Source organism: Callithrix jacchus, chromosome 1 (assembly GCF_049354715.1).
Source record: "Callithrix jacchus isolate 240 chromosome 1, calJac240_pri, whole genome shotgun sequence".
NCBI lineage: Eukaryota > Metazoa > Chordata > Mammalia > Primates > Cebidae > Callithrix > Callithrix jacchus.
In genome coordinates this window covers 190,613,564-190,626,103 of record NC_133502.1, presented here as the reverse complement: position 1 = coordinate 190,626,103, position 12,540 = coordinate 190,613,564, and the positions used below count along the sequence as shown (strand labels likewise).

Genomic DNA, 12,540 nt, shown 5'->3' with positions numbered 1-12,540 from the left:
TACAGATGTTGTATAATGACATACCTTTTGGAAGAGAAGGGGTTGAATTTATGTCTTGGCTTTGACACCGAGTTATTAGAATCCTTTCTGGCAAGAAGGAAGATGAATTCAAGCATCAGAATTACTGCATTTCAGAGGACAGATCCACCTTGTGCTGTCTTCCAAGTGCCACCCTGAAAGTGGGGGCAAGAGTCCATTAACTGTACTCTTCCTCCCCACCTCTTCCTCCCTCCTCCAAACTACCCCTAGGCAGCCCTGCAGTCTGTAGGCAAACCACACAGGAACTAGCACATACGGGGCTTCAGAGAGCTGGGCGTGAGCCTTAGATTATGTGGTTTTGTTTTCTTGCTGCCAGAGTCAAACTATAATGCAGGAGGTTCACTGAAACACTTTTGCTTCTTTATGCTTGGTTTCAGTTTTAACAACATCCCCCCTGAACACTTATGTTCACATAAGAAAATTTTTAGCCCTAGATATGGTCCATCAGCAAACTGATCTTAAGGAAAACTCTTATATTCTCCAGGTACAGTCATGCATCCAGAGGAATATTAGGGTTTCTTGGGGGAACTGATTTAAGATCTCCCTGGATCACTCACAATGTTAAGACTCCAGGGAAGACGCTTTGTTCATGCACTCAGCCTGCAGTATTACTCCAGGCAAAGAAAAAGAAAGAAACATTCTGAGCTGGGATGAGTTCTCATCCCAGGTTTGCTACAGTCCAGCATGAGTTGGAGTCAGTTCCTTTGATTTCTGGGACTTTAATTTGTCTTATCTTGGACTGAAGGCTTTCTGGGATTTGAGAGTTGCCACTGACTTTGAGGATTTTGTTACCTTCAACTTCCTTAGTTCTTACCTTCAAATGTACTGCTCGCCCTGCCCCCTATATCAACTGCAACTTGTGAAGGCCTCTTCCTTTCTCTTTGCTCTTGCTAGAAAATGGATTGCCAACTTTGCATCTTTTACAGAAAATTAGAGACATTGCTACATGCTAAGTGGCGCCATTCAGAGTTTGGGGCCTGGATCCAAGATGAGGGGAGAAATGTTGGCTCACTGGGATGCTCCTTGCATTAATCCCCGGAACACCAAGAGGAGCACGTCAAGGAGAAACTCAATTTGGGTTTTGAAAATTTAAACTTTTTCTGAAATGTGAAATGGCATCCTTTTCCATCTCTTCCCTTCTTTATAACTAAACCTTGTTCAAAATGTACTTTCTTTCTTAAAACCTTTTCCTTGGTTATAATTTCTCAACATTTTTATTGAAACAGAAAAGAAGAATCAGCAGAGTGCCATGGTGATAGAAAATGCTCAGTAAATATTTGTAGAATGAGTTAAAAGAATTAATTTTCTACCTGTAACTTGTTTTTTTTTTTTTGAGACAGAGTTTTGCTCTTCTTGCCCAGGCTGGAGTGCAATGGCATGATCGCAGCTCACTGCAACCTCCATCTCCCAGGTACAAGTGACTTTCTTGCCTCAGCCTCCCAAGTAGCTGGGATTACAGGCACCTACCACCATGCCCAGCTAATTTTTTTGTATTTTTAGTAGAGACGAGGTTCCACCATGTTGGCCAGGCTGGTCTTGAACTCCTGACCTCAGTTGATCTGCCCACCTCAGCCTCCCAGAGTGTTGGAATTACAAGTATGAGCCACTGGGCCTGGCCCTGTAACTCCTTAATAACAGGCTTTCTTTTTATTAATGTAAGTCTGTCAAATTTTCTTAAATCCTGGTTATATCTGAAAAGTATTTCTGCTATTTCCACGTTATAAAGATAAAATTTAAAAAATAATAATATGTTGCTACTTTAAAAATAATAACATCTCAACCTTGGCCTCAGAATGCTTCAACCTCCTAAGGAGCTTCTTGGATCATTACACTGAACAGCTCTATTGCCAAGTTTTTAAATGTTGAAATCCTCTGGCTACAGTTCTAATTCTTCCATAGCTCCCAAGTCAATGGTTTTGAAGTGGTTAAATGAGTCCCTAAAATTCTATTGTTGGGGCTGGGTGCCGTGGCTCACGCCTGTAATCCCTGCACTTTAGAATCCACCTGAGGTGGGTGGATCACCTGAGGTCAGGAGTTCGAGACCAGCCTGGCCAACATGATGAAACCCCATCTCTACTAAAAAAACAAATAATTAGCTGGGCGTGGTGGCATGTGCCTGTAATCCCAGCTACTCGGTAGTCTGAGGCAGGAGAATCGCTTGAACCCGGGAGGTGAAGGTTGCAGTGAGCCGAAATAGCACCACTGCACTCCAGCTTGGGCAACAAGAGCAAAACTCCATCTCAAAAAAAAAAAAAAAATTCTATGGTTGGGGAGTGGGAGCGAAGGGAAAATGATGAATGGTGTTACATGGAAAGTATCATGGTGTTTTCAGCTTGTACCCTAATGAGGAAGCTAATTTCCCACCGGCACCTCTCCTCAGGGAGCAGAATATAATCCTTCCCCTTATAAGCATGGGACAGATTGCAGAACAGAAAAATCTCAAAGGCAAGTTATTTTGGTAGTAAGGACTGATTGACAGACATGTTATGCCGAGCATAGTGGGAGGGAAGCAAGGCCACTTGAGTGGTTTATTTCATAACAGCTCTGTAATTGAATGAGTGCAAAGGCAGATCCTAAGAATAAAGACCCTAACATGAGAATGCCAGCATTTCAGTCCTCACTATCATGAGATAGTCAGAAAAATAGCAGCAAGATGAGGAGGATTCAGTAACATGTGAAATCTGGACTTGGCCACAAGGGAGAAATTGTTTTTTAAAAATCATATTTTGTTTAACATTTTTTATCAATTCCTTTTGAGAAGTCATTTGTTTATATCTGAACTTCTGTTTTGTTTTTTTTTTGGAGACAGAGACTCCCTTGGTCCCTGAGGCTGGAGTGCAATAGTGTGATCTCAGCTCACTGCAACCTCCACCTCTTTAGTTCAAATGATTCTCCTGCCTCAGCCTCCCAAGTAGCTGGGATTGCAGGCACCTGCCACCACACCCAGCTAATTTTTGTATTTTTAGTAGAGATGAGGTTTCACCATGTTGGCCAGGCTTATCTCGAACTCCTAACCTCAAGTGATTTGCCCACCTCAGCCTTCCAAAGTGCTGGGATTAGAGGTGTGAGCCACTGTGCCCAGCCAATATCTGAACTTCCTGTTCATAATTATGCTTAATTTAACTTTGTGGTAAAATGTGTATTTCTTATTCAATAGTGTGAATTCAGACATTCTCTTTTCACTTATTCAATAAAGAAAGTTTAAACACCTACTTTGTGTTAGGCCTTTTCTAGGTGCCAGAAAAGCATCAGTGAAGAAAACATAATCTCTGTTCTCCTGGTTCTTACATTCTGGCAAAGGGAGAAACAGGAGATATATCAGACGGTAGTACTGTTAGGGAGAAAAATAAAATGATGCAAGAGTCACAGGGAGTGTGGCTGAAATGGGGATTGTGACTTTACACTGTGAGATCAAAGGACATTTGAGGAAAATCCAGAACAAACTCAAGAAGCCAGTACTTCCCAGATGGATATCTGGGGAAATAGCTTTTGCAGGTACAGGGATTAGCGGGTGCAAAGACTTCAGCCAGGGGCATGTTTAACAGAGTGAGTGTAGTGGGGAGGAGTTGGGATGGCGATCAGAGAGCAGAACATGTAGGGCCTGGCCATGGCGAGGCCTTTGGATTTTACTCTGTGTGAGATGGAAGCCAACAGAAGATTCTGAACTGGGGAGTAATATGATCTGACTTGGGTTTTAAGTTTTAAAAGGGTAGCTCTGGCTGTTGTGTTGAAATTAGATCGCAAGGGCGCAAGAACAGGAGAGAGACCAATTAGGAGGCTACTGTAATAGTCCAGAGCAGAGACGGCTGTGGCTTAGAGCAGGAAGGTGTAAGTGGTGGGAAGTGGTTGGATTTTGAGTGCACAGGGTGATGGTATAGTCAGAAGCATAGCTAATGTTATGGTAACTTGCATTAGAATATAGCATCAATAAATCACTTGTTATCTAGACGTGGTAGCCATCTTGTATTTCAAAAGTAAGCTCATGGATAAGGTGAGAGCTGTGAGAGACAAAGAGAGGAGTGAAGGTGATTCCCGGGTTCATGGCCTGAGAACCTGGAAGCAAGGATGTGTCATTTACTGAGACAAGAGAGACCGTGGGAGAGCAGGTTTGGAAGACAAGACCACAGTTTGGTTTTGCACTTACTGAATTTGAGATGCCCATGAGACATACCAGTGCAGAGGTCAAGGCAGTTAGACATACGAGTTTGGAGGTCAGGAGAGGCTGAAGAGAAAACCTTGAGAGTTGTCAGAATCGAAGAGTATTTTCCACTTTGCAACTGGATAACACTACCAGCAGAGTGAATACAGACAGAGAAGACAAGAGGTTAGAGAATGCTCCTTCAAAGTTGAGGGGTCATAGGTTTGAGAAGGAATGAGTCAAGGAGGTGGGAAGGAGAAATGGTGTCCTGGAAGCCAGGTAAAGCAAACTGTGTTCACTTTTATAGAACCCCGTGTTCAACAAATTAAAGTAAAAAAACCAACCAAGCTACATAGAACAATATTTGTATTTAGTGGATGCTGCAGTATTACAACTAAATTGTGCCCCCAAATGGAGGAAAGCAGGTAAGAAGGACCCCTTACACAACGTCACTTGAACAGGGTTAATTTCACTAGGTTGGTAACACTTGACACTTTTGCCAAGCCTAACCAACTCCCTCACTGTTTATTGGGACTGCAGTCTTTAATCCTGCCCCATCGCCTACCTGACACCTGCCTCTTCAATCACCTTCTATATGCTGACTGCTCTTAAGTCTGTAAGCCTAGCTCCAGACCCTCTTCTTGTTTCAGTTATCTCTATTCAACTGTTCCCTGAACATCTTCACCTGTTGCCCTCAAGGCTCCTCAGATTCAAAATGTCTGAATGTCCAAAGATGGGCATTCAAAATGTCCATCTTTCCTGCCACACTGGCTCCTCAGACCATGTTTATCCTGGTGAACAGCAACAGTCATTTACAAGGTCACCTGTAGACTCTTAGTCCGTGTAGACTCTTTCTTCTCCCTCATTGCCACACATATTTGGAGTGCAGTCCTGTAACTTCTACACTTTAACATTATATGTAAAGGTATATGTGTAAGAGGAGAGTGAACAGCGTGGAGATTCACACCACGCTCGTGACTTTTGCCTTAGTTATGGCCTTCATCACTTATCGCCTGAACTATCACAACATTTGGTTCTTCTTCCAGTTCTATTCTGCTTCCACTCTAGTTTTTTTTTAGCACAGAGATTTATTTTAAAAGGAGAAAATGAATTTAAAAATAAAAAATTGGAATCTCTGACCTTCTTCAAATATAACAACCAGACTTGTGACTGAGCTGCTGATAGAGCTTAAAATCAAGGACCAAAGATTGGTCCTTAGAGTAGGGTAAAGAGCTAGACACAGGTGATTTGGGTTCAAGTTTCAGGTAAACTGCTTCCTAGTTAAACATCTGTGGGCAGTTACTGTAATCTATTTGTTTCTCCAAACTCGGTTTAAGTTCACCTCCTCAAGGAAACCTTCCCTGACTATGCAGATTTAGACAAGTACCCCTTTCACTCCCATAACACTGCCTTTATTATGGCAACCACTTACAATTGCTGATTTATTCCTGTTTCCTCTATGAGAGTATTAAACTATAACTTCCTTCTAGTGTCATAGCCCAGCATAATGCTTGGCGCATAGCAGGTGATCAGTAATGTAGAATATATGCATATTCCCCAAACTAGCTTTCTCACCTGTACAATGGGATAATAAAGCCTACTTCTCAGCATTCGTTTGAGATTTACACAAGCTATGCATACAAAAAATCTTCATAAACTACAGCTCAATGTATAAAATACTTACAGTTTGCCCCAGCTATTTTATTAAGTCCAAATACTTCAACATAGCATTCAAGGCCCTGAACAATGTTTTCCAGGTCGCCTTTTCTATTTCCTTCTGGCTTCCACCCCATTACTCTATATTACAGCCAGCCAAAAAATATTTCAAACTCACCAACTTCTTTCAAACCTCCTATCATTTTATATTGGATTCACCTACCTAAATGTCAGTATCAATATCATGGGCTATTATTATTATAATTATGACTGAAGTAGCAGGAGATAGAAACAAATGTTGCTTTTGTCTACTAAGCATTTCATTATCCTCTGTTATTTCCCCCTCATCCTAGTCAATATTCCATTCAAACACATGGGTTCAACTACATTTTTCAATGCCTACTGGATAAAATTACCTTGTAGTATGGAAGAAGTTCTTCAAGATCTGATTTCCATCTGCTATTTTACCTTCCTCTGCTGCTCCACTAATAGCCTTTGTGACAGCTGTAGTAAGTACAGTACATGTAGTTTTTCCAAGATAATAGGCCGGCTCAGCTTTCATGCCTTTACACATGATGTGTCCTTTGCCTCTTATGTCCTCCTCTACTTTGTCTATCCAGTGAACTCCCTGTCATCCTTTAAGATTCAATTCAGATGTAAACTCTTCTTGAAACCTCCCTTAAATACTTCGTGGCAGAATTAGATGCTCTCTTCTCTCTTATTATGCCATACATATCTTGTCACAATCTTCTGTGATGGTGCCTGTCACCTCCACTAGCTTGTAAACGTATCCAGCAGAGGGCTGCTTTTCATCACCGAATCCTTACTGCCTGACACAAAGCAGGTGCTCACAGAAAATCAGTTGAATACATCAACAACTACCTGTCAGTGGCACTTGAAGCCATCAGTCATTGGAGCTACCCCATCACTGCCCATCACACAGACTGCTCTTCGTAGACTGCTATTACATCCTCTGCCCTTTGAGGTGGCAATCTCGTGCTGGTGCTGATTCCAGTCAGTTAAAACGACACTAGTAACACACTTGTAAATATTTCTTCTTTGAAAGGAGGATTAGGGCAATGTCTTAGCCCAGCAGACTGTGTAACGAAGATATTTGCCTTCATTCCCCTTGGTACCCTCCAGCTCGGGTATCTGCAACCACCTCGCTCGAGGTGCTGAGAAGAACTGCACTGGGGCCGGAAGTGAGGAACGGGAAGTGAGGAAGCGGAAGTGGGGACGGGCCTGGGCCCTTGGGCCTGGCTGGCGTAGGTGGAAAATCCTCGGGAGAGGTTTATCCCTGAGCAGTGGCCAGACCTTCCTCTAAGGTAAGAGCCTCTGCTTGGGAGTGGTGATGGGGCTCGAGGGGCATCTGGAAACATCAGCTGCCATCCCACCTCCTGTTTCCTGCCCGCACTGTCAGGGTCCGGGTCTGGGCAAGACGTCTACGAGACCGTTACTATTCGCAGGAGGTAGTTTCTATTCGCAGGATACGAGATCCTTGTGGTGACGCCATCCTGCCCCTCCGTCCTTCTAGAAGCTTCCCCGAGATCCAGCCTTACCCTGAGAGTAATCGCTGGTCTCATTCTCTGTGTGGCCGAGTGCCCACCTGGTACATAGTCATCATCTGAAATGGGGGTTGGGTGAATGCAGACGAGGTTGCCAAGGAAAGGCCCTTCCTACACAGAAAGTTGATTCTCGCTCACCCTCCACCCGCCATTTTCAAAATTCTTTCCAAAGCATCTCGTTTCTTCCTCCCACACTGCCCTATCTGGCGATTATTCTTTGTGCTGCGGATGAAGGAACTGAGACTCAGAAATTGTTAAGGCTTAGTTGGGAAATGGCAAATCAGGACCTCAAACCATGGCTTTGAAACCTATTTAAAGGAGAGAGATGAGGTATGTCACGTCCCAGGGGTGAGCACATAGTGAGCATTCTATGAAGAGTAGCTGTTTACTCCAGGGGAGTGAGGACTTTGTCTTTTGCACCTGTTTCTCCGTTTCCTAGAATGGAGCTTGTCACATGGTAAGCTCTGGAAGATCATTAGTTCCATAAATTAATGAACACACAGTTGGAACTTGAAAAGATTAGAATCTCTGCCTCTGACAGTATTCTTTCCATTGAAACAGTAACACCTCCTAATGCCGTGGTATTCTCTGTAACCATTCTTCCATAGCATTCTTGGCCAGAGCTTATTTCCTTCCGAGTCAAAGTCATGTGTGTAGGCAGAACCTGTACAAACACAGGAGCTGTTCTTTCCTCATAGTTCCACCCTAAATGCATCTTTCCAGAGATGGCGCTGGGGACTCAGCCTCTTAGAAGCTATTGTCATTATTGTCCCAAGTCTTTGGATAAGGTCAGTTCAATTCCTCTGTTCTTTATTCTGAATCCTGAAGTCCAAAAATTTTTGGAAACCAATTTTCCCCCCAACCCATTTGGTGGTAAAACTTGGCTTGAACTGGAATGAGGTCATTTGTAGTCTTTATTCCAAATATTTGTATGTTTTTGTTGCAGACACGTTAATGTGTTTAATTGTTTAGAGCAGCCCCACACCTTACTGTGGAGATCATGTAATCTATACTCACGGCATTACTGTGGAAAATTCTACCCCTCCCCCCACACCCAAAAAAGAATTCCATAAATCATCTGGCCTCAAAGGATTTGGATAAAAAAGATCGTGGACCAATAGTTTAATGCCACCTGATAAATCATTTCCTGTTAGGATTCAGATGAAATGGGGGGAAAGAAACAGCATTGTGAAAGTGGGCAGAGCTAAAAAGAAAACTAAGAGATCTTTTCTATGTAATCATTTGTTTGTTTTTCTTGGAATTATTTAGGAGAGAAAGTTCCCCCTTAATTGTAAATTTTAATGTGAAATTCGTGTTTTGCATTTCTCTACAAAGCTATACAAATGGTAGGTTCTCAAGAAATATCTGTTGATGATTTGAAAATATTTGCTCAAAACTATAGAATTTTACTTGAAAATTACCAGGGCTAGATTTTATTTTTTAAATGTCATGCTTTTTAGGAGTTTGTGACCATCTGGGCAACTAGTAGGAACCTGTGTCTAAAAAAAATTTCTTTTTAAGGCCAGGTGCAGTGGCTCATGCCTGTAATCCCAGCACTTTGGGAGACTGAGGTGGGCAGATCGCTTGAGGTTGGGAGTTCAGGGCCAATATGGTAAAACCCTGTCTCTACTAAAAATACAAAAGTTAGCTGGGTGTGGTGGCTCCTGCCTGTAGTCCCAGCTACTTGGGAGGTTGAGGCAGAATAGCTTGAACCTGGGAGGCGGAGGTTGCAGTTATCTGAGATAATGCCACTTCACTCCAGCCTGGGTGACAGAGCAAAACTGTCTCAAAAAAAAGCAAAAAAGTAAAAAAAAATTAATTAGGCTTTGTGGTATGCACCTGTAGTCCTAAGCTACTAAGGAGGCTGAGGCAGGAGGATTGCTTGAGCCCAGGAGTTTGCAAGCAGGCTGGGCTACAGCCTTATCTCAAAAAAAAAAAAAGAAAAAAAAGTGATGATTATAATTATAAAGCTATAGAATCAATGCAGGTTTATCCTAAGGCAGCAGCATTCAATCATTGTGTCATTAGCACATGTTTCCTGAGCACCTACTGCTGCTAATTAGCTGTTAGTCATAGGATTACAGTGGTAAGTAAGACAGTCAAAGTCCCTGCCCACAAGGAGCTTCTAGTTTGGTGGTGAAAGGCACTGAGCAAGTGACAAATAGTAAGTACAGATTGTTATAAGTGCAATGAAGGAAATTCACCAGGCGTTGGAGACACCTAAGTAGTTAGTGAGGTTGGTGAAGACCTCTCAGATTTATGACATGAAATACCTAACTTCTTCCCTTTATTTCTAAATATTATAGCGAGTTAGGTAACCAGACAACCACGATTCAGATGTGGAAATTTACCCTCTTGGGCGCTAATTTTGTCTCATGTCACACCCCTACAGTTACAATCTCACAGTTATTTGACGGTATATGTAAACAGCAATTTCATGTAGTTAGGTGTCTAAAACACATAATAAACCAACATATAATTTACAACTAACATCAATTAATTGAGTTCCTTGTCATTCTGAAAAGACAGCAATAATAGAATGGTGTCTTCCGTATTCTACATTCATATCACAAGATAAAGTTCAAGTCACTGTACATTAGTAAGTGATATGAATTCACTTCTCTAGACTTTTCTCCTTGTGATTTTTCTAATGGTTGGGGGTGTATTTAATTTTGATGTGGTGTCATGTACATCCATTTTAAACTACTCTGTTGGATTAGAAGGCTATTATTTTGGTTTTTTTCTGGGATAGAAAGTTCATTTAAGAAAACTTTTTTTAAAGTTTAAAATACAGGTTAGGGAATATAGAAAAACCTAAACATTACAGTTGTCCTTCTAGAATGTAGATAGACAGCTATCCAAAAAAGAAACAAAATGAACTTTTGTTGTTCAATTCCAGCAAGTTATGATTCTAACAGGGCTTAAAAAAAAATAGACTTGTGAAGAAACAGATCAATGTTTGTTGCTCTAAGCCAATGTCATAGTGCATCTCTGCACTATGTGAGTTTGGTAGAGGGGGGAAAAGTACAATAGAAAAAGAAAACCCTTATGATTGAAAATTTTAATAGGTTACTGAAATATTATAAATTAGGTTTTTACTGTGGGAAGGAGTCAAATAAAAATGCCTGTGTTTGAAGTGCAGAAAAGAGAAAATCAGAAAATTGAAAGAAACACAACTTCTCTTTTTCTTCCTAGGGCTAATGATAGTATCTTACTGAGAAATCTTAATTAAACAGATATTTAATACATTTTCTTTTTTTGTTCTTCTTTTTTTTTTTTTTTTTGAGACAGACTCTTGCTGTGTCTCCCAGACTAGAGTAGAGTACAGTGGCGTAATCTCAGCTCACTGCAACCTCTGCCTCCCAGGTTCAAGCAATTTTCATGCCTCTGCCTCCCAAGTAGCTGGGATTACAGGTATGTACTACCAAGCCAAGCTAATTTTTTGTATTTTTAGTGGAGATAGGGTTTTGCCATGTTGCCCAGGCTGGTGTTGAACTCCTGAGCTCAGGTAATCCACCCACCTCAACTTCCCAAAGTGCTAGGATTACAGACGTGAGCCATCAGTCCCGACCAGTTATACGGGTACATTTTCTGTCTTGCTTAGTTAAAAGTGTATTGTATTTTTACCAAAAAGAGGTTATTTCCTCTAATCTTTTTTTTTTTAAAAGAAGTGATAGTTTATTTAGGATGCTTCTGAAAATTTATGTCTTCCTTTAATGCACATACAGAAATTAATCAAGCCTGAGCTAGTTATCTGAGAAGGTCAAGGAAGGGAAGCAAAACTAAAAATAGTGAACACATTTGTTATGGATTTTAACGTTTTTTTCTTTTCTATGTGTGCAGTTTCTCTAGTAAAGTCTGATTATAGATCATCTAGGTTTCATTTGGTCTGGATGCTCGTCAGGGCTTGAAATCAATTTGGTACACTGTCTCGGCAGCCAGCAGCGGTGAATCACTAGGGAGATTGCAAACTAACTGACCCTCCTTAATGCAAAATAATGAAAAAGAGCAAGGGAATGGTTTCCTATAAACTGAATTGATCATTCACAAGCATTGTGTCAAGTTTTGGGGCTGCATATGCCTTGTAAGTTTTAGTATATGGGCCTCTCTGTGGGTTCTTGTTTTGAGATCTGATAGAAACATGCTGATCACTGCAGGATTTAGAGAAATCTTCGCATTATTTGAGTCTTACTGTTGACACTGTTTAATCCTAAACTCATTCTTCTTTTTCCAAAGGTGAATAAAGAAAGTAATCTAACCTTTCTGTCTAATTTACTAGGCTTATCTGGATTAAAATAGTGCTTTTGGGTACCATGAGTTAGCTGTGGAGTCCACTGACATGCAGCTGTTTCTCTTCATAGTTGACCCTCCTTTCTTTCAGGTTAGCAAGAAAGCAGCCTATATATCTGTCTCTTGGGACTTGTAGTTCTAAAAAGAATACAATCATAGGGTCAGTGGGTGGTTCTAAGACTCAATTTTACCCCCATTTTAATTACTCTCAGAACATAATATTTTTATACATGACAATATATCTTAAGAGATGCCTGAAATTCTAGCACTTCAGGAGGCTGAAGTAGGTGGATAACTTGAGGCCAGGAATTTTTGACTAGCCTGTGCAACATACTGAGACCCTCATCTCTACAAAATATTTTAAAATTAGCAAGGCATGGTGATACATACCTGTAGTTCCAGCTGCTTGAGAGGCTGAAGCAGGAGAATTGCATGAACCTAGAAGTTCGAGACTGCAGTGAGCTGTGATTGTACCACTGCACTTCAGCCTGGGAAACAGAGCAATACCCTGTCTCTTGGAAAAAGAAAAAAGACATCGGAGTGCAAGTTCTATTTTTTAAAATGTTGACTTGTCTACTGTCCATGTAATGCTTTATAGCCATTAGATTTCTGGCCAAAGAGGTTGAATGATATTTTCCATAGGAACTTTAAGGTCTTGAAAGACAACCTATATTTCTTTAAATAATGTAGGCCAATCTTTCATGAGGGATTTTTCCATACCTATCCTAGGAACAGTTATATGGTACCTCAATTCTGGATGCTGTAAGTGAGAGGCTGATTTAGAAGTGAAACCTAGATTTTCAGACTGATTTTGTCCTCTATAGACTTAAAAAAAAGTTTAACTTAGCTTTT

General features: G+C 41.1%; 2 protein-coding genes across 17 annotated transcripts in view; one reads left to right on the top strand and one right to left on the bottom strand.

The window, feature by feature from the left end:
* GRAP2 (GRB2 related adaptor protein 2) overlaps positions 1–7,022 on the bottom strand; it is an 83,175-nt gene extending 76,153 nt beyond the window's left edge. For 2 of the 7 annotated variants that reach the window (XM_035266265.3, XM_054239129.2), the window contains exons 1-4: positions 6,250–7,022; positions 4,184–4,326; positions 3,253–3,330; positions 25–87 (exon numbers count right to left, since the gene is read on the bottom strand). In XM_035266265.3, coding sequence (XP_035122156.1) covers positions 25–87; positions 3,253–3,330; positions 4,184–4,326; positions 6,250–6,407 — 442 coding nt within the window. In that variant the 5' untranslated portion in view covers positions 6,408–7,022. Of the gene's footprint in view, positions 1–24; positions 174–3,252; positions 3,331–4,183; positions 4,327–6,249 lie in introns of those variants that run through there. The other 5 variants (XM_035266269.3, XM_035266267.3, XM_078334425.1 and 2 more) reach the window with 5 other exon arrangements.
* A 43-nt stretch (positions 7,023–7,065) lies between these two features.
* Positions 7,066–12,540, top strand: part of ENTHD1 (ENTH domain containing 1) — a 131,318-nt gene continuing 125,843 nt past the window's right edge. For 5 of the 10 annotated variants that reach the window (XM_035266262.3, XM_035266255.3, XM_078334408.1 and 2 more), the window contains exon 1: positions 7,066–7,158. The gene's annotated coding sequence lies outside the window, so the exon portion shown is untranslated. Of the gene's footprint in view, positions 7,159–7,220; positions 7,856–8,006; positions 8,187–10,689; positions 10,813–11,677; positions 11,780–12,540 lie in introns of those variants that run through there. The other 5 variants (XM_054239100.2, XM_035266253.3, XM_035266252.3 and 2 more) reach the window with 5 other exon arrangements.